Source organism: Anastrepha ludens, chromosome 5, assembly GCF_028408465.1.
Source record: "Anastrepha ludens isolate Willacy chromosome 5, idAnaLude1.1, whole genome shotgun sequence".
Lineage (NCBI taxonomy): Eukaryota > Metazoa > Arthropoda > Insecta > Diptera > Tephritidae > Anastrepha > Anastrepha ludens.
Genome location: NC_071501.1, coordinates 45,379,134 through 45,401,134, shown reverse-complemented (window position 1 = coordinate 45,401,134; position 22,001 = coordinate 45,379,134). Strand labels below are relative to the sequence as shown.

At 36.8% G+C, this 22,001-nt stretch overlaps 1 protein-coding gene across 1 annotated transcript; it reads left to right on the top strand.

The window, feature by feature from the left end:
* Positions 1-12,121: 12,121 nt before the first annotated feature.
* LOC128864689 (piggyBac transposable element-derived protein 3-like) lies at positions 12,122-12,976 on the top strand. Its single transcript, XM_054104442.1, has one exon. It carries the CDS (start codon positions 12,122-12,124, stop codon positions 12,974-12,976), a length of 855 nt encoding a protein of 284 aa, XP_053960417.1.
* The last annotated feature ends 9,025 nt before the right edge of the window (positions 12,977-22,001 follow it).

Sequence of the window (22,001 nt, the reverse complement as noted above, 5' to 3'; positions counted from 1 at the left end):
CCACGGAGAGGATACCGTGCGTGTAAGGACTGCGCAAAAGTGGTCTTCAAATTCCGAAGTGGTAACTGCGACGTGGAGGATGCCCGGAGCGCTGGTCGACCGACGCCTTCTTCGAACTCGTGGAAGCTGAGCCAAATTTGACAGTCGATATGATAGCTCAGAGGTTAAATTCATGGCATAGAACAGTTCACAGGCACCTGGTTCAGTTGGGAAAGGTTTCAAAGCTGGGAAAATGGGTTCCGCATAGACTTTCCGTCGCCAACCTTCAGCAGAGAGTGAATGTGTGTTCTCAGCTGCTGCAACGGTTTGAAAATGAAAGTTGTTTGAACCGTATCGTTACTGGTGATGAAAAATGGGTCCTTGGCAATAATCCTGTTCGCAAACGCCAATGGTTAGATAAAGATGAAACACCAGAACCAACCCGTAGAGATGCCCTTCACTCCAAGAAGATTCTCCTGTCTATTTGGTGGGATATGGCCCGTTTTGTTTATTATGAACTTCTGGAACCAAACCAGACCATAACTTCTGATTATTATTCCCATCAGCTATCAAACCTGAATGAGGCACTTAACAAAAATCGACCGTCTGTAGTGAATAGACGCAAAGTTTTGTTTCACCACGACAACGCAAGACCTCATACCGCAAGGCAAACATTAGGCAAGCTGAACGAGCTCGGATGGGAGCTAATGCCGCATCCATCATACCGGATATCCGGATTTTGCACCTTGTAATTACCACCTTTTCCGTGGACTTTAATTCCATGTGAGTAACAAGAACTACTCCTCAAATGAAGCTGTAAAAAGGGATATCAAAGCGTATTTTGGCTCCAAGGACAACAAATTTTTTGAGCAGTAAATTAAAAATTTGCCCAAACGATGGGGAGACATTGTAAATAATAAAGGAAAATATATTACAATATTAATTAGTAAATACTTTAAACATCCTTTTTATTAACTTTAAAACCACCTTTAAAAAACGCACAAACTTATGGGCTGACCTGTAAAAATGCGTGTGTAAGTGTTAGAAAAAAATTGCTTTGTAACTTTGCCATTAGTGTGAAAACCGCGTTGTAAGAGTACCGCGTTAGAGAAAATTTTTCGCATTTTGCGAACCGCGTTGTAAGAGAGTTACCTATAGTACACGCTTACACTTCTGTTAGAGGCTTGGCCGATCCTCTCCTCCCATTTGTGGCCTTGCGTCTTGATATTTCTCCACATTGAGTTACCTTCAGTTTCAAGTCGATTCCGAATGCCAGATTTGATTAGGAGATTTTTCGTGGCAGAATACACTCGGAGGCTTGCGACTCCCTGCCGAAGAGCGACCGCTATTAGAACAACTCTTTTCTATCATTTTGCTGTTTCATGCACGCACTCCCAAATGATAGTCACACCACCAACTCATTCGACTACGGCAGCCGCTTAAATATTATATATTGTAATAAATCAAAGTTTCGTAAAATTTGTATTTCTGCGAGGTGCGGGCACTTGTTTGTCCGACTAATTTACTTAGTTTAACAAAACAGTTTTAATTCGATTAGGTCTCTAAGGACATAAAAAAGAGAGTGAGCAATTTCGATAAATGTAGGATTCCTGAATAAAAAGAAATACAGTGTAGCTATATATTTATCGAGCAATAAGACGGAATATCGCAGTGATTACAACGTGCATCATGTCACCAAGTTTATAGCACGACAAATTGGCTGTTAACTTGTCAATATAAAGTGCGTAGTGAACGCTTTCGCTACTTTATTGCACTGAGTACAACGTGACGTATACGTAATGTGATGTTGTGCTGTCGAAGGGCGTACTTACTACACACACACACACGCATATGCAACCGTGTAGAGTTTGTGAAGAAAGCGTTTGTCGTCAAAAAATATTAAATGTCATGAGTAAAATTATTGAAAAAATTCGAAATTTAAAAAATCCGGAAATGGAATGGAGCAGACGGCTTTAGTCGTTTGTCATGCAAAATATCTGATCGAGAGAAAAGGAAAATGTTACTGCAAGTGTGCAAAAACTCGCAAATTTGGCTCAAAGAAACGGCGAGGTGTAGTTATTTTCCGTGAAGCAATAGGAAATCTTCTCGTATTGTTCATTTTGGTTCTGGGAAAAGTTTCAAAGCTCATTTAATGTTTGAACTATAGATTTTTTGACTTCGACAGCTAAAATTACATCTATGATGTTTTAGAAAACTGTTTATGAATCAACATTTCCAAAATCGGCCACTTTTCGAGGTTCGCCTAATGGACTGCAGGCCACATGGCTGTAGATAAGCATTTTTTCCGAAAATCGTGCATTCAGATAAAGTTTATTTTCACCTCAAGGGTTGTGTTAACAAATAATACATTACCAGCGAGTGACAGCTTAGTGCAGATTTTAATTTGGCATCATAATTTGACTTTTTTTTCGAAAATAAGCGCTTGCTTTCGCCCCAACCAAATCGAGTGCCGTAGAATATAGGTATTTCAAACAATTTTTTTTTCTTTGGTGAACCCTTGCCTCATTCACAACCTTGTGCCATCTGTCTCTATCTAAGGTTGCCTCCTTCAACCGGCACACGTTAACCTTTCAAGATCAACTTCCACGTCTTAGAGCCATCTTCTTCTGGGGCGACCTCTTCTTCGGCCTCAAACAGGGCGAAATTCAAATGCCTTCCGAGTTGTTGTCTCCCTGGGCATTCTAAACACGTCTCCAAGCCATCTTATTCTTATTTTATAAATCTTATCACAGTTTCGTTTTTTGCTAATAGCTCCTGCTCACGATAGGTATCGTCTTGCAGTCTTACAGGTCCATATATTTTTCTTTAATGATTAATGTCAGTGTTTTTGGCATCCATAGTTCGCAACCATAGGTAAGCACAGGGCGGATCAAGGTTTTGTATAACCATAACTTTTGGTCGCGAGATAATAATTTAGACTTAAGAATGATGTATCCTATTGGCTGATATTTTGATATTCAGATAGGTAAATTCTTGTACACTTTCGAATGCATAGTCTCCGGTCGTTCATGCATAGGTTAAACCGAAGCTGCATCGGATAATAAACTTCGTTCTCTCTTTAATTCAGCTTGTTGTACATAGGCCCATTTTGATTTATTTCGGTTATTACTGCGTTGAATATTTTTTTTATTTCTCTGACTATAATTTTGTTTTTATGTTTAAAACATTTAATTCTTTTTTTTTTAATAATAGATCCCAAGTGATTTACTTTCAACTATCAACATTTAACGACAGAGCTTCAGAACTAGTTTTGAACTCATTGCGTTTGGGACAATTTCGTTACATTGTACGCAAAAATATTTGTAATTTGGTGCATTTATTAGTAGGTCCTAGGTGTATTTTTGAAATTTTGTAGGAGATGTTTTTTAACGAAGTAAGCAGCAACAAATGATTCACGTACTAGTCTAAAGCTAATCTAAAGTGCAGTCTATTGTTCTCAAGGTTGAAACATTCTTGGTATAGTGAAAGTGGTAAAAAATTGGCCCATATGAGGTGCAGATTTGAGGTCTGCTGTGCTATAAATGTTAGTGCAATATTTTATATTTCTCCAATAAATAAACGAACTAATAATTGTATGGAAACTTCCACAAAAATATCAATACTAATATAAGATTTATCAAATTCTGTGAATTCCGCATTAGAATAAACAAGTTTTTTAGATGAAATCAAGGGCCTGCGCATGCGGTGAGGTGCACCTTTAACATCAAAAATGCCTGAACTGAATCTACGAAACCAAAATTGCACTTTTTAAGACGTTGACTGCCAAGGCCACTACTTTGAGAAATGACACTTTGATTTTTTCAAAAATGATGTTTTTTAAAGGGAAAAAGGACCTACGAGTTATCTCGTAGTTGGCGTCTGGGAAAGAACTCGCTATGAATTATCTCGTAGTAGGTAGGTCTTTTTTCCTAAAAAAACATCATTTTTGCTTTCTATAGTATTTTGTTTTATAGTTATTATTATTTATTATAATTATCATAATTTTATTATTATTTTCTTTCTTTTTAGATTTATAAACATTCTCTAAAATTACTGTTATAATTATCAAGAACCCAATATGGATAAGAAAAGGTCACTGAATCAAAGTGAAATTGAGTACAACGCAAATCTAAGTGATTCAGAAGATGATTTCAACGATAGTGGTAACGACATTTATGAGCCTTCTGAGAATACAAGTGATAGTGAAGATGAAGTCATCTCCGAACCTGAAGACGTCTCCGAATCTGATAATAATGACGATGATTTTCAAGCAACAACGTCAAATGAGAATGATGATTTGTGGACAGAAGTTCAACACAATCCTGAATTATTTCTTTTCGAAGAAAATGTTGGTGTGAAATTAGATACATCAAATTTTACAGTACAAACGCTGGTCCGACGGTCTTGTAATTAAAATAATAATTTACATCGGAAAATCTGCTACCCATAATGTAGGTCACACTGCTGACGTTGTTTTACATTTACTTGAGGACTATTTCGATAAAGGCTACGCGCTTTACATGGATAATTTTTATAATTCAGTTAGTCTTACAAAACTGTTAAATACACGAAAAACTTATGTGTGTGGAACCCTGCGAAGTAACAGAAAAGGAAACCCCAAAGATGTGGTAAATCGTAAACTAAAAAGAGGGGAGTGTTTTTGGCAGACAAATGGTCCTGTTACTGTATGCAAATGGAAAGACAAACGAGAAGTCCGTTCCATTTCAAACATGCACGCTGTTGAAATGGTAGAGGTGCCCAATCGCAATGGAAGAATTTCTATGAAACCGAATATAATTCGAGATTACAATAATGGAATGTCTGGCATTGACCGATCAGATCAAATGATTTCGTACTACTCATCTCTAAGAAAGACTATTAGATGGCACAAAAAGGTTTCACTTCATATAATAGAGATATATGTATATACAAAATGCTCACAGAAATTACCAAAAAGTAATTTCATCTAAAATAAAACTGATAAAGTTCAGAGAAGAATTCGTCTTGGCGTTGATTGGAGATTTTCAACCAGTTAAAAAAAAAATAGATCTAAAGAGCTCCATTATTTAGAGTGTGGCGGAAAAAAAACAGCGTCCGACAAAGCCATGTCGTGTATGTACCGAAGAAAAAAAACGCCGAGAAACGCGTTACTTCTGTCCAGCCTGTCCAGAGAAGCCAGCCCTTTGTGTGGAAAATGGTTTTAAAAACTTCCACAAACAATAATATATTACTTTATTTCTTCTATTTGAGCTAATTTTTCCATTACATTGAACGAATTTTTGCATTATATTGAATGACTTTTTTTTTAATAAAAAAAAAGCTCACGGAAGCCAAACCCAAAATTTTTTTCTTTTCCCAGAAGCCATTTATCGATACTAACATTATTATAATACGGTTTTACTCGTAGCTACACAAAAAGTGGTAGTTTTAGGTAGTACGAGATAACTCGTGGTTGGCTTCCTGGATGGGAAATCATACTACGAGTTTTCTCATAGTTGGCAGTCAACGTGTTAATAAAAGGTTACAGTATGCGCACCATAAACATCATTCACAATTTCAGCGGCCTGGCTTGCATATTCGCCTTTATCAGAGAAAAACTGTAATATGTACTGAATTTTCTCTTTGCTGACTTCCATCAACACCACTCACGAACGAGTGGAACAAACCAAAGAAAGCAATAGAGTTTTATTACTGTGAAACGTCACCTTGACAACGAGCATAAACTTTAAATTGTTTGATCGACACTTTACGAGATATCGAACTTTAAAGCCACCTACAGAAAATAATGGGCTTCTTTTTCCACAAACTAATATATTTTATTCCTGCTTATACATAAATGCACATAGTTTTACAGTATTTAGACTATTACAAATTAAGAGTGAGTTGATGAAAGTTTTTAATCTGAGCCGGCTTCTGAGTCCACCAGTGATGCATGCATACTTATACATATGCAAATGTGCATATATGAAACAGAATGTTTTCGTGTACAAAAGAAAATGCACACAAACGTGCTTACATACGACTACACCTATGCAATATACACGTACAGTTAGTAACATAAATAAGTATACAGGAGCCTGATTTATGGAATTGTTTGACGCTAACGTTTTCCTTAATATGTAATCCAAATATTTTACACATGGTAATTGTGTACTGGGATAAGCTTTCATATGCGCCTTTATTTAGCTGTAAATTTTAGGTACCGTTATCCACGCTTTGCTTTGACCTTGATGCCAGCGAAATTTATGTCACAAAAGTTAGTATACAGCAAACGATTGTTCAGTTAGCATAACATTTATTTTTACGCATTGATTAAAAAAGTTAAAACTATTAAGAGGAAATAATCAAAGTGAGTATAAAAATTTAGGGAAGTACGTTTTGTATTAATTTTTACGACATTTTTAGTAATGGCGCCAAGAGGAAAAGAGCTTTCTGATGATTTAAAAAAACTGATTATAAAATATCACAAGGAATATAAATCATTGCGAGATATCGATCGTTTGATAGATAGGAGTTTTACTACAGTTCAAAAGTTTGTGAACAAATATAAAAGTGCGGGAAGCACCACTAATAAAGAACGTTGTGGGCGTCCCGTTTGTCCCAGAGAAAAAAGCTTAGTCGTACGGAAAATCAGGACAAACCCCAAAATATGTGCCTCCAAATTGAAATCTGAAGTTGAAAATGAGACTGGAAAACAATTTAGCACCCAAACTATTCGCCTGGTTTTGCATAGTGCTGGTTATCATGGGCGCAATGTTAGGAAAATGCCCTTCGTGAGTAGCGGCGATCGGAGTAAACGGATTTTATTCGCAAAAGATCATGAAAAATATGACTAAACATTTTGGAACCAAGTTACATTTTCAGATTAGTGTAAGTTCAGTATCTGTGGATCTAATGGCCGTGAAAAAGTTTGGAGAAAAGTTAACGCGAGATTGGATCTAAACAATATGACTGGCACTGTGAAGCATGGAGGGGGCTCTGTGATGGTTTGGGGATGTATGGCTGCGAACAGGGTTGGAAACTGGGTATTTATCGAAAATATTATGGACCGATATGGTTATTTAAATATTTTGGAAAATAATTTAAAAGAAAGCGCTATGATATTAGGCCTTGGAGGAACGTTTATCTTCCAGCAGTGACTCCATGCACACATCCAACATTGTACGAGAGTGGCTGTTATACAATGTGCGAAAACATCTGAACACACCACCACAGTCCCCGGATACCAACCCAATCGAACATTTATGGGAACATTTAAAGCGACAAATACGTCAACATCCGATTAGAAATAAGGAACAACTGAAAAACGTCCTTCAAGAGGAATGGAATAAAATACCAACAGCTGTAACTGAAAACTTGGTGAACACAATGCCATCGCGACTTAAAGCGATTATAAAGTCTAATGGTAATCCTACCAAATACTAGGATTTGATTTTAATTATGTTTTTGATTTCAGAAATTAATAATATGATGAACTGTATACTTACTTTTTAGACACGAATTTTTATAAAGTTTAATATAAAAAGCTATAATTGTGTTCCTTTTTAAAATGTTGTCATTATTTGCATCAAATATGACTTTTGTATTTCATTCATGTAAATAAAACACAACTTTGTTATAACTTAGGTTGTTTGAAGGAATCGATTGGGGGAAAATTGAAAACGTGTCCGGTGTATACTTACTTCTGTTACTAACTGTATGTGTGTATTTGTCGCAGTGAATCAGTTTTTGTTTTAATTTAGTGTAGTTAGTTTTCATACTAACACATCAAAAGTCACCACCAACGACAACAACTGCAACCAGCGGTGGTTTCAAGCATCGACTTTTAAAGTTGACCGTCACACATATTCATTTTCGTGCACACTCATGTAAATATGTATAATATATTGTAATATTAACGCAGCATACAGGCAACGGATGTAAACAGGATCCAAGCAGTAGCCGGCATGATCAAATGGTGGCGTAGCAGGAACTGACGCAATGGGCTTTCGGTTAGTTTGCCTTGGCTGCTTGCAGTTTCGTAAGTTTCGCTTGGCTGGTTTCGTGGTTTTTCGTTTCACTGCATGAATTTTATTATATTTATATTTTTATTTTATGCTGGCCAAAAAATATAAACTATATGAAAATTAAAATGAATATATGAGTGAAGCAACAACTGCGCAATTTCCATGAAGCCGGAAGTTGATGTAGCCAACCAAGTCAGCTAGCCAACGAAAAATACTAAAATAAACATAAATACAAACAACAACAAAGTGTAGCGGTAATATTCAGTTTGGAAGTAAAAGATTAGGAATTTGCCAAGCAAAATGATAATATTGTTGTTGTTCACTAAAGAATATAAAAAAAGATTATCAAAAGCAGTGTCTACTCGTATGCAGTCTGCCCGATACTCCCCCCACACAAATAAATGGTTTTTGAAAGATATAAAAATATTAAATATAATATATCAGCAGGCAAGTTGCTACGATTTACCCAAACTACGGAAAACAACTTTAACTACTTGAGTCTATTACAGATGAGCGGCTTTAAATAATCATAAATGTCTGCATTGATGATAGCTTTCAAGCTGCAAACATGGAAGGAAAATCGATGTAAAGAGAGGTTAATTTTCAATGGCCGGTGTTGATTTTGAATAAAATAAAATTTTTTTAGGAAATTATTACCATTTCTCTTTATTATTATAACACTGGTATGGCTCAATTACGCACAGAATAAAATATGGGCCAAATGGCTGCCGCGGCCTCGGCGGCACACCTCCAAAGACTACCAAATGCAAATAGTTTCTTATCTAAAATGTGGTTAAGTTTTAAGGGCCGGTGCTGATTTTGAATAAAATAAATTTTTTTTAAGAAATTATTGTCATTTCTCTTTATTATAATAATACTGGTATGGCTCAATTACGTGTGGAGTAAAATATTGGCCAAATGGCTGCCGCGGCCTCGGCGGCACACCTCCATCCGATGCTCCAAATTTTCGATGACGCTGAGGCATAATTGAGGTTCTATGTCGGTAATGTGTCGAATTATCTCATCCTTTAGCTCTTGAATTGTTGCTGGCTTATCGACGTACACCTTTTATTTCAAATAACCCCAAAGAAAGAAGTCCAACGGTGTCGTTGACGTTTAGGTGTGGTTCACATTCAACATCGGCCCTTGAAATTTAACCACCCTTTATAAAACAGGAGCAAAAATAAATGGTGTAATACTCCATCACCCATTCATATTTACATACCTATGAACATACATGTATATATCGTCCCCTTAGTATAACAATAGCCTATGAGCACATAGGCTATTATTTTTTTATTGAATTTTTGGATTCTCCATCGTCGATTTTATATGTGGTCAAAATTTTGTCAAATTCTAGTTCCACAAAGTGGGTCAAAACGTCAGTCAAAAAATAATAAATATTTACAGACATAACGAGATTTGAGTGAGAGCTACTTTCGACAAAAAGTTTGAAATTCATTTTCTCAAAACATCAAAAAATTTATAGGCTATTTTAATACTAAGGGGACGATATTTACCTTGCAGTCAAACATACTTTTAGCTCTGAACCGCCTTGCAATCAGATTGGCTTACAGCTGAGTGGCACCAGCTCGAGTATTGACACCAACAACATTTACAAATATTCATCTAATCCTCGCGCAAATCTTACGCGATGACAAACATCCGATGTGGGGGCTTCTGGAGTCTTCACAAGAAAGATTATCTCAAAAAGGTTTGAAAATGTTTCACTAGTTTCCATAAGCACGAGAATCGAAGGGTGGAAGAAGAATCCTTATTTCGTGCATGACTAACGGTTGAAGCTTTATTTTTAGCATATCATGCGTCAACTTCAGCACCATTTTTTAAATAAAAAAAATACAATTTTTTATCATTTTTTTATGTAAAAGAAGTTAAATAAAACGCAAAAAACATTTATATATCGCTTTTTATTTTTTTATTCTAAAAAAACTCCTGAAAATACATTAAATTTTCGAGCTCTAGACCACCGGGACCCCTTGGTTGTTTGGTTGGTTGGAGTGGTGATTCTGCCAGAATCCAACTAGCGCTTCCGCACGATTTTGTTGCCACATCCTCGTTAACAACTTGTTTACCAGTTATTTACAGCAAGACTATATCCAGTCTGTGCGGTTTAGGAACCTTATTGAACCTGTTGACATCTAAGCCAGACAGTTGCTCGAGACTCTCGAACAGCGGTTTGTCCAGGGTTAACATTCTGTCCTTCCAGGGCAAGGTATTCACAGAGGAAAAAGGAAGATTGTTTCCCTTTTCTACGGTTGTTTACAACTCCGACAGTATGGATTCTGAGGGATGCCCATTTTGGCTGCTTGTTCTCCAATTATCTGCTTTTTTGTTACCTTCAATGTTCGGATGTCCCGGGACCCAGATTAAGATTACTTGATCCCATCTGGCCCCGAAGTTTTAAAGGTGAAAAAGATTTGATTGCCCATGCAACTTTCTCCTTGGTAATTGCTTCCTTTGCAAGATGCTGTCGATTATATTGGTTTCGCCTAATATGTATTTCCCCTCCCACTTTCGTGAGCGGTGCATCCCGGAAAATACGTGCTTAGCAGAAGTTCTAGCGATTCTTCTGCCGTAGCGGCTCAAGTACCATCAGGTTTCTTGACGCAAGAAGCCATTGAATGGCCTTTGGAACCTGGGACACCTTAATATGTAATTTATTTTAAGATAACTCTAAATTTTTCGCAAAAAATGGTTGAAAAACTCCTTGACTGGAGGAGCTGCCCCCCTTAAATACAACTTAGAGCGTTACTGTAATTAGTGAAAGAACGTGTCGTGAATTGTACTCGTATGAACGCCTCAAGAGTGCTGATTTTTATGTCAAAGACAGGCACAGGTTATGGGTCTATATTTGGTTGAATCAACTCGGTGTGATGGATATAAATATTATAACTAAAACCGAGTGAAACTAATACAGATTTGAGTCGAGGACTGGAGAAATAGTTTTCAGAAAATGAACGAAGGCCCAATAAAGTTAACCTTCACCCTAATAAAGTTCAAGCACATGTCCCAAAAGTGGTGATGATTTTTATGACCGAATAGTAGACTTTTCAACTCTTATTTGTTTCGGTCAATGCCTTGCGCTTCGAGCGTGTGATTGTAGGCTCACCGTTTTTGTGTTTTGTTTATTCAGCTGTTACGTCACTACAGAAATACTCTCAGGGCTGCCGTATTCTATCATTCTTCAATTGATATTATATATTTATTTTATTGAGAATTAAAACAGTTGAAATATATACAGTAGAATATAGAAATAGAGGATAGAGCACAAAAAATAATATATATATGTATGCGTATAAATAATTCCACTTTTGATATCTTATTCATACAAATCTGTATTACAAAACCTACACATACATTCACATGTTATTTTAATTAATGCTTGTGTTCGATTGCATTGCAGATTCTGCTCGTTTATGCATTTGACACGCCGCAGGTAAAAAATCACCAATATGAAATTTTTATTGCGATAGGCTATAATAATATTAGTTTTCGATAGTGAATTTCATTTAACGTTTTATACAAGTATGTAATTGAGCTGGGTATTTTTCATGTCATAATATTCCAATATATAAAATATACACAGACATACGCAATGGTAAGAGATATTTTCTCAAAATTATCTATGTATGACGTATGAACTGAGAATATTGTTAACAGCTTGAAAATATATTTCCGTCATGATTGAATGATTAACCCTCTAGTGCATATAACCGCCTACAGGCGGGCAACACTTAAAAGCAAAAAAAAATAAACTAAAAACACAAAGTGCTTTTTTGTTTGTCATGCAGCTTACACGATTCATATTCTTCAGTTTACCCTTGATCGTAAAAGCTGCATGAGCTCATATTACAAAAATTTTGCAAGTGGAATTAAAAGAAGTGATCAAATAACCGAAAAAAGTATTTTTTTGAGAAGGTGTTTTTGTGAGACGTAGAAGTGTAGAGTGAGATAAAGTGCTCTCCAAGTTTTTTTTACGTACATTGTGCCACTGTGTGCTTCACGCTGCAACCGTCTACAGGAGGCCGTATGCAGTGCGTTCAAAAAAAATGTTCAGTTATTTTGAACTTCAAGTTCACATATTATGCTGATTTATATTTTTTATCACTAGAAAAATGTCGCGGTGGGGACGCAAACGCAAATACGACTTGTCGAAGATGTCAGATGAGGAGTTCAACGACTTTATGGAATTTTGCGAAAACAGTGATGAGGAAATTGAAGGCGATGATTTCGATAGTGACAACGACGTGAATGACCCAGATTTTGTGGTCCCCAATCAAAATGATTCCTTTCTACAAGAAACAGCAAACAACATTTCTGTATCTGATCTTTCTCTTTCCCGTGGAATTTATTCGCTTGGAACTTTTCGAGCCAACCGTTTGAAAAACTGTAAACTATCTGCCGATGAACAGCTAGTGGTGAAAAAAGCTCCTCGTGGATATTTGGAGGATTTCGTTGCCACCGCATTTGGAGTAGATATTTCTACTGTTGTTTGGAAGGACAGCAAACCAGTTCGTTTAGCGTCAACGTATGCAGGTGTGCAGCCATTTAACTCGAATAATCCGAGCGACCGAAACACATTGTCCCGTCGCTATAACCGCAATAGAAAACAGTATGAATATGTAAGCTGTCCAAACATTGTCAAAGAATACAACCGGCACATGGGCGGAGTGGACTTGATGGACAGTCTAATTGGTCACTACAAAATTCGCATGAAGACTCGTAAATGGCCATCTCGTATATTTCATCATGTTATCGACTTGGCAATAGTGAATGCTTACGTTTTATACCATCGTATCAATCGTGAAAAACGTCAGCGTGTCGAGCTTCCACGATTTCGGGAAGAAATCGCCGAAACTCTCCTGCTCATATCGGAAACGAAAAAATTAGGTCGCCCCACTACTGCAGAAAACAAGCCGAAGAAGTACCAAAGGGAAGCAAGTTACTGTACCTACCACCACCCAATATAAGGTATGATTGTCTCTATCATTGGCCAAATTTCTGCGATAAAAGTAGTAAACGTCAATGTCGTAACAAGCCATGTAAATCGGAGACTCAAGTTTATTGCGAAAAATGCAACATACCACTTTGCATGTCTGTCAAAAAATCATGTTTTAAGGAATTTCATGCTGAATAAAGGACATTTTTGAAGATATGGTGGGAAGTTATTTCTAAGTAAATGTATATGTACATATATTCGTTCTTCTTAGACTTTGAACCAAACTTAACAATTTGTATACTATTTTATATATTACTTAAATTTTTATAAATAAACGTTTTCTGTTTACTTGTTTAAGTGGTATTGTATTTTTAGTAATTTTTTTTTAAGCTACCTGCATAAGACCGTCCAGAGGCGGGGTGCTAATTTCCAGGGCCACAGAGCGAATTCGGGTCGTATAAATAAAAATAATATTATATTTATGTTTTATGGCCTCTAATTAGTACAAAACATAATTTTATTATAAAAAATCTTTTCTATGCACTAGAGGGTTAAAGACTTGCTTACTTTTGATATATGAGTTCTGTAACTCCCTTTCAAAAGGTCCTATTTAAAGGGGGTGAACAATGTGGAAAAATTAAATATCTTTTGGTAATTTTGATAGTTAAAAAAGGAAACAAACTACGAACTGCCCAAAAAATTAGTTTAAATTAACATTTGAATGTATATTTTATGGACTATGTATGCGTACAGTTTGCGAAAACGGTATTTGGAGAATACGATTCAATTACGATTACCGTCTACGATGGCTAATCACATTACAAGGCAGACGAAGCATACCCACCGAAGAAAATCCTACTGGGTACGTGCAGAAGAAATAGAGGCAAAGGAAGACCAAAACTCCGTTGGTTGGATAACAAAGATCCGGATGCAGAACTATTTGGTATCCATTGTTGGAGAACTTAAGCGAGTGGTAAACCGAACCGGAGACAACTGTTACAGCAAGTCAAGACCCAGACGGGGCCATTGAGCTAACAATGATGATGATGACATGTACATATTTATATATACTTTGAGAGTGCTGAGGCTAGGTTTCGTAGCTCTTTTCCATCCCTTTTCTTCCTTCTTAACCTAAATATGAGATCTATTAAGAATGCACTTTCTACCGCCTGCACACTTTGTGACTTGGGTGTTTCCGAAAACCAATATAATATACAAAATAAAAATGTTCGTTTAAAGTATTTAGTGAAAAGACGTTAGATCTATCTAATATTAGTTTAAGTAATAATATTAAGCGGCCGCCGTAGCCGAACGGGTTGGTGCGCGACCACCATTCGGAATTCACAGAGAGCACGTCGGTTCGAATCTCGGTGAAAACACCAAAATTAAGAAAAACATTTTTCTAATAGCGGTCGCCCTCGGCAGGCAATGGCAAACCTCCGCTGCTCATATCCTACCGTGAAACATCAGCAAAACCACTGCTCTAAGAAAAACACATTGGGAAACAACAAAACAAGAAAATGGCATCACAGTAATGGGCTGGCCTTCCCAGTCTTCAGACGCCAACCCCATTAAAAATGTGTGGGAAAATATGAGAACGCATCTTGCCGGAAGGCCAGACCACGATTTAAAGCAACTCGTGCGTCAAGTTCGCAAAATCTGGTCCTCTTTGTCGACGAGCTACGCAGAAAAGCTGGTTCAAAGCATGCCGAGAAGATGCCAGGCTATACTCGACAACGATGAAGACTACACGGCTTATTGAGTAAGTGTGACTCGTAGTTTTGTACATACTTTCATGTAAAAAAAAATTTAAATATATATCTTTTATATTTCATGAATAATCACGGTACCTTTTTTCTGACGCAGACTGTATATAATTATCTTTTTTAAATGAAAGAACGTAACTACATACACACACATATTGGTATTTAATGCCTGCAAGCGTCCATAAAATCTTAATGCATGGAGTTGATGTACACTTAGGATTTGTAAAAGATATTCAAAACAAGCGTCAAGAATTCATTCAATTAATGGCATCTAATCTTCTCAATTCTTTACCTCTTTATGTGTTAGAGCCTTTGGATTCTAAAAACTAGTATTAAAGTTTAAAATTCTTTCCCATATAAAGGATTTTCCAATAACAAAATAATAATATTCTTGACTTTTTTCTTTTTTTAGCGTCGGTGTTGGAATAATACTGATTATTTGCTCAAAATCGATATATGATATATCCTTAGATTCCAGCTTAAATTTTCTAATATTGTTACGCACAGATCTCAAAAATGGTACTAATTGGCTTCCCAGTAGGAACTTTAACAAGCAAGAATGTCCCAAGGGGTACGAGATGTGTATTTTCTTTGCCATAAGACGTATTTGCTTCAACATCAATCTGTTTAACTTTAATCTGCTGACGACGAAATATTGTCTCTAAATCTTCATTGTCCGAGGAAGATGACCAGTATTTAGATTTATAAATGCTAACTCTATTTTTAAATCTCAAATCGTTATCTGTGATCATGGGCTCTTCGTCAACAGGAGATTCAATTGCAGGCATAAAAACTTTCTCAGGTTCAGCTACACTCATATTACAAAGGCTAGAAAGCTTCGATAGTTTTAGCTCTTTATGAAAATGTTCGTATCGATATAATTGTATTAAAACGTCTCGTCCTTTTTGCGAGTACACTTTTGTGATGTCCATTATACCTGGAATAGCATCCAGAGACTTTGGAGCGCGGTTTTTCTCCTCAATCACGTTGTCTTCTGGGGTTACTTTTACTTCGATAGCAGCATCTTTGAACAAATCGGCGAATTCTGAGGCTGTTCTAACATCATTACCCATCAAGACATGTCTGTCAGCTGTTCTTTTTAGGTATCCTCCTACACCATCCATTGGGCCTTTACCATGACCAGCCTCGCCTTTTTTTCTATAATATTCTCTCTCCTTAGCCCGTTTAATTTCTTTCTGCTCTTCAGTCATCTTATCAAAAAACTTTCTTCTTCTAGCATTCACCTTTTATCTTTGGTTATTTGCGCTGCACTATCCTTTTTAAGCCTTGTTTGAGAGTTTTTTTTTTTATTTTTTTCTTTATCAGGAGTTTCCATTATGCTGTTATTATAAAGAAAACAAATTTATTAAAAAATTGAAAATTATTCGCCCTTAGAAATAATAATCATCATTCCGAGAACGCAACAGTCATTTCGGGAACGTGCCATCATGTCCGGGAACGTTTCCGAAATGACCGTTCACGAAATGACGATTTCAAATAAGCGCGCGCTTTGATTAGACGGCGGCAATCTTAAATGCGATCTGGGTTTGCCAATAGGAAAATATGTGAGTTTACTTTGTTATTTCGTGTCGTAAAAAAGAATTTCATCAATAATTAAATGTAATAATTTCGTTCACGAATTGACGGACTATTGATGTACGCTCTACGAATAATGAATTGAAAGGTACTTACCACTTAGATTTATTTTATTTGACGATAAATACTTTGTTATTGTTTTCTTCCTCGACTGACGTTAGACACCGAATGGCTGCATTCACTTAAAATTATTTTTGATTTATTATCGATACGTTCACTGAAATTACTTGTGCGGTATCGGACAAACTCTATTACATATTTTTATAGTTAAAAATAAATACTCTTTTAGTATCCTTTCTAAAATTAAATATTGTATAAAAAATACGGTGTATTAAGTAATGAAATGGGTAACTTACCTCAAATTTTTATATTAAATTTTGGACTTGTTGCTGAAGATTGTACATTAGAACGCGTTCCCGCAATGATTATCCATGCATGTATATTGATTTTATTTAAAATTTGCTTTATTAATTAGTTATATTGTTTGATGTACACACAAAACAGGTTAGTTGAAGTAATTTATTAATTTTTTTTTTTCTCAAATAAGTCAAGATTTAAGACATTAAATTGCTAGCAAAGCCAATTCTGCACCTTGGTGATTTTGAGCCTGTTATGAATGAATGGATTGCGCTATCGAGAGATGATTAATGATGTTTTATGGCCGGAATTAGATGGTACTGATCTGGACAATGTTTATTTTCAACAAGACGGCGCTACTTGTTACACAAGCAAAGAAACCATTGATATTTTAAGGGAAAAGTTTCCGGACCGTGTTATCTCTCGAGCCAATCGGCCCTGAAAGCTTTAAAATCGCCCAATATTAACTCGAAGACAGTAAAAGAATGTATCGACGTTTTGACAGAACTATCACAGTACTTTGCAATAAACCTGCTCTGGGTGCCGGGTCATAGAGACATAGAAGGCAACTGCAAAGCAGATGAATTAGCGAGATTGGGGAGCACGTTACCGATCCAACCAGACAAAGCGAACATTCCTATACCCTTAGCAACTTGTAAGATGCTTATAGATAAACACACTATCAGTGCTGCCAACAGGCTGTGGTCTCAGACCTTGACCTGTAGAACTAGTAAAATGACGTAGCCGGAATGGAACATGGGCCGCACAAACCGACTGTTAAAACTAAACAGGAAAAATATGAGAAATCTACTCGGGGTCCTAACAGGGCATTGTCTGATTGGCAGACATGCCAGTAGGCTGGGAGCGCCCTATAACGACTATTGTAGAAGCTGTAACGATATTGAAGAAGAAGATACTATAGAACACTTTCTATGCGGGTGCATGGCTCTGGATGGAAGAAGGTTCAATATTTTAGGAAAAAGTTCCCTGAATAACTTGGCAGAAGTAGCCAATGTAAAAATAACAAGTCTTGTTAAATATATTAAAGCCACAGGTTGGTTCAATGAGGACAATGTAGAGTGAGGAGAGGGGACAGCCCTGGTGGTATCACAATGGGCCTACAGCAGGCCTAGGTGTGTCAACCGACAACCACTATACCTACCTACCTACCTATCTCTCGAAGAAGTGATCACAATTGGCCACCGAGATCTTGTGATTTAACATCTTGTGACTTTTTCTTTGGGGTTACGGACAGCCCAGAGTCAATTCAAGACCTCAAAGATGGAATTGGTAGGGCAACCACTTTGCAATTGGGTTATGGAAAATTTCCTGAAAAGGATATTGTGCTGTAAGCGTGGTCGTGGTGGTCATTTGCCTGATGTTATGTCCCACTATTAACGGCTTACCTTCCGCTTTATAATGAAATAAACATCCGATCATTTATATTAAAAAATAGAATTTTTCTTTGAATATCAAAATAACACCTCTTATTAGATGACCCTATATGCTTTTCTCCTATTCTTTAACATACTAAATAAATATACTTTACCGAATTTGCTTTTTTGTACTTTTAGTTGATTTGATTTTCGATATTCCAAAGTATTTTACAGGCTAAATAATGAAACTCATATTAGAAAAAAAATTTGAAATTATATTTGAAAACTGAAATGAAAAAAGTAACCAAGTTACGAACATTTACTAAAAAAATTACCCTTCTTTTATCTCAAAAAACGAGCTATAACTATAATGAAAAGCTCCAAGAGAAAAATTGCATTTTGAAATCAACAACTCGAATTCATTTAGAAATGATTTTTATCTCTGTAAGTTTGTTCTTTCAACGAAGTTATTAATTTATTTCCCACAAATGCCGCGAATCAGCCACTGTTGGGCGTAGCAAAGCGGATATTGCTAGTAATCCTTAAACTTCAAGAAAAATTATAAAAATCGTATTCCAAAACTGTGTAAGCCCCATATATCAGAATATTGCACTTTATCTTATTATCTAACTATTGAGTATTCGCAGATTAAAGCTGCTTAAATGGCTATTCTTAGATGCCCACATTGTAATATTTTGTGTAAATAATAAACGATGAGTGAAGTTTAGTCGCTAAATTTATAAGTTAACTCATCGACTCAAATTCCCCATTACTAATGCACGGGTACTTGTGCGAAGGAATTAACTTATGTACCCGCTGATTCTATTTGCCATCAAAACTTATCAAAGCAATAATTTAATAATTCTGTATATCAATATTAAATTAGTGCGAATTCCCAGGTATATGTACAAATAAATTATTCATCATGTGAAAATCTCTGTATTGCACTTATCAAATGTACAATAATGCACACAATCCTCTACATATACATACATACTCGTACATACATAGAGATTAATGCACTTAAGCACTGCCTCAAGTCGATGTCGAAAAAGAGAATTGAAAGAGGGCTCCAGGCGTTTTTGCATCACTTCCGCAGCGTCGCACAGTGCGTTAATGTGAACATTCAACGAACATAAATTCCAAATGTGGAAAGATTGCGAATAGCGCAATGCTTGTGGCTATGCCTTTTTGATATTTCCTAAGTGGAAATATGGACTAATGCAATGTTCCGTGAACTCTTAATTGTAAAGTCTTCGTTAAAGTAAGCCAAAGTTGCTTGCAAAAGGCTTATTTAACGCGTGTTTTAGGGTTGCCACTAAATGAAAATAATAAAATTATATTAGGTGTGCTACTAAGTGCTCGCTGTTTTTTTGATGAAAATATAGCTTTATTCTGAAAAAATGGTTACAAGTGAATCATTGAAAGTATTGCCCACCCCTGGCTACTACTTTTTCCCCATCTTTCTGGTAGATCTCGTATACCATCGCGGTAAAACTGTTCATCTTTTGAGGCTATCCACAGATCAAGCCATTTTTTGATGTCTTCACATGACGGGAACTGCTGGTCAGCTAGACTATGTGCCATCGAACGGAACAGGTGATAATCGGACGGCGAAATATCTGGAGACTATGGCGGTTGGGGTGGCATTTCCCATTTCAATGTTTCCAGGTAGATTTTAACGGGTTTGGCAACGTGAGGACGCGCGTTGTCATGCTGTAGAATCACTTTTCATGCCTCTCCGCGTATTGCGGCCGCTTCCCGCGCAGTGCTCGGCTCAATCGCATCAATTGATGTTGATACCGATCCCCAGTGATGGTTTCGCTTGGTTTTAACAATTCATAATAAATAACTCCAACTTGGTTCCACCAAATACATAGCTTCATTACTCGCAACGTGAATATTCGGCCCAGGTGACGACGTAGAAGCATGACCGGTCAGTCCCCATGACTTTCTTTTCTTCGGATTGCTGTAATGAATCCATTTTTCAGCCACGCCACGATGCGATGGAGAAACCCCTTCCTTTTTTGCCGCTGGAGCAGTTGTTCATAGGCGAAAAAACGACGTTCAACAGCCCTTGGTTTTATTCATGAGGAACTCGAGTCCCCTGTTTCTGAATCATTCCCAAAGCATGCAATCGCTTGGAAATGGATTGGCGGGTAACTCCTAATACTGAAACAAGCTCTTCTTGCGTTTGACAGGGATCCTCATTGAGCAATGCCCCCAATTCAGCGTCTTTGAAGATCGGTCGTCAACAATAAAATCAATCAATCACCGTCTTTGAAGCGACGGAACCAATCTCGGCACGTTGTTTCACTTAAAGCAGCATCTCCATAAACTTTTTGTAGCTCTTGATGCGCTTCAGCTGCCGTTTTTTTTCGAATGAAAGAGGAAAATCAACATTTCCCGCAAATGACGATTATTCGGCACAAAATCAGCCATTTTCACAAAACCAAAAGTATATGATACCAAAACAAAATCACCAATGTGTCGAAGCAGTTTGTTTATCATAAGTCTAAGCTTCTTTTATGACGTTTAGGTTATGTTAGAATCGACTAGCACACACTGCTGGCGGCATCTATTGACAAACAGCGAGAACTTAGTTGCACACCTAATAATATAAAACTTGTTTCTACAAACTTGCATAGAGAATATTTTCTTTAGGAAAAATGTTTTTGTAAATATATTTGTAGCTTTCCTTAATTAATAATTGTGATAGATCTGAAAAGTGAATGGTTCTGATTCTACGGAAGTTCAGCTTGGCTTTCACAAGCAACTCTATTTTATTAGCTAAGAAACACACAGTCGTAATTACAACAGGTGACGCAAAATTAATCATCAAATTTTGAACCACTTTTTTAACAAATAACACGGAACAAAGGGTCCAATGCCAATTATATGCTTATGAATATAAAGGGTCTTTCAAAAGACACGCTTATATGCTGTTTTGAAACATGCAAAAATTTAGATCCATTCCGTCTTCCGTACTTTTATTCAAAACCCGGCTCTCAACAATTAAAATGTGAAAAAATGGCATCACTTAAATGTGCACAAGGGGCGCTTGGTCATAGTGACATAAGAGAAGTGTAAGGCAGACAAATTAGCGAGAAAGTACACTACCACTGACCTCCCTTGGTATGGAGATTGTAGGTATACTCTCTGAATCTACAAACTGCGTGGCACAACTAGCATTGCCGCTTCAGCCGAGGTGGGTTGATGGTAATGGTAATGGCTGTACGGGTTAGGCTAAGGCCTTTATGCACTACGACCAGATTGATATATTGGATGCCTCTAATTACTTAATCATAATTATTTAGTATACCGAGGAATCAAACCAGCTCCTTAGGAGGGAGCAATTGTAGGTCTTCCTGTGTCTCCTGTGGCATTTCGCCTCACAGTCTGTGAACAAGTGTTCCATAAACTCTTCTTCATCACAGCGGAGCCTGCATGATCTTGTACTAGATAACCCTATTGTATTAAAGGCCTTTTTTATCTAGGGTTAGAGCAGATTTTGCTCTGTTGGCATTCAAGTTCAAACACTTTCTGAAGTAATTAAGGCCGTTTGTGCCATTCCAGTGTTCCCTGATTTTTGTTTGGATCTGTTTTTTGGATTCCTGTTTTATATTATTTTTGTTAATGTAGAAAATGGGGTTGGTCCAATAAATAGCTCTCCTGCCCCTTTTCTGGCATAAAAGTCTGCCTTCTCGGGTTGATATTCTGACAAGTAACGTTATCAATTTGGCCAAAATTGAACTACAGGAGCTCAAAGGCGCTACTTAATCGGTCATGGAAAAACGTCTCTATGTCAGTTGCTTTGATCACTGGCCATCGTCTTTTAGGTTTTGAGCGATTATTACAGCTGGAAAAGTCACAGTCACATTGCAGCTGTAATAATCGCTCGAAACACTGTCTAAGCGAAAAGGAAGGTAAATCATTTCATCCGAGTTCAGACATAGAGGCC

What these genes read in the sequence shown, in the direction of transcription:
- LOC128864689 (XM_054104442.1), top strand. Translation starts at nt 12,122, where the DNA reads ATGTCGCGGTGGGGACGCAAACGCAAATACGACTTGTCGAAGATGTCA.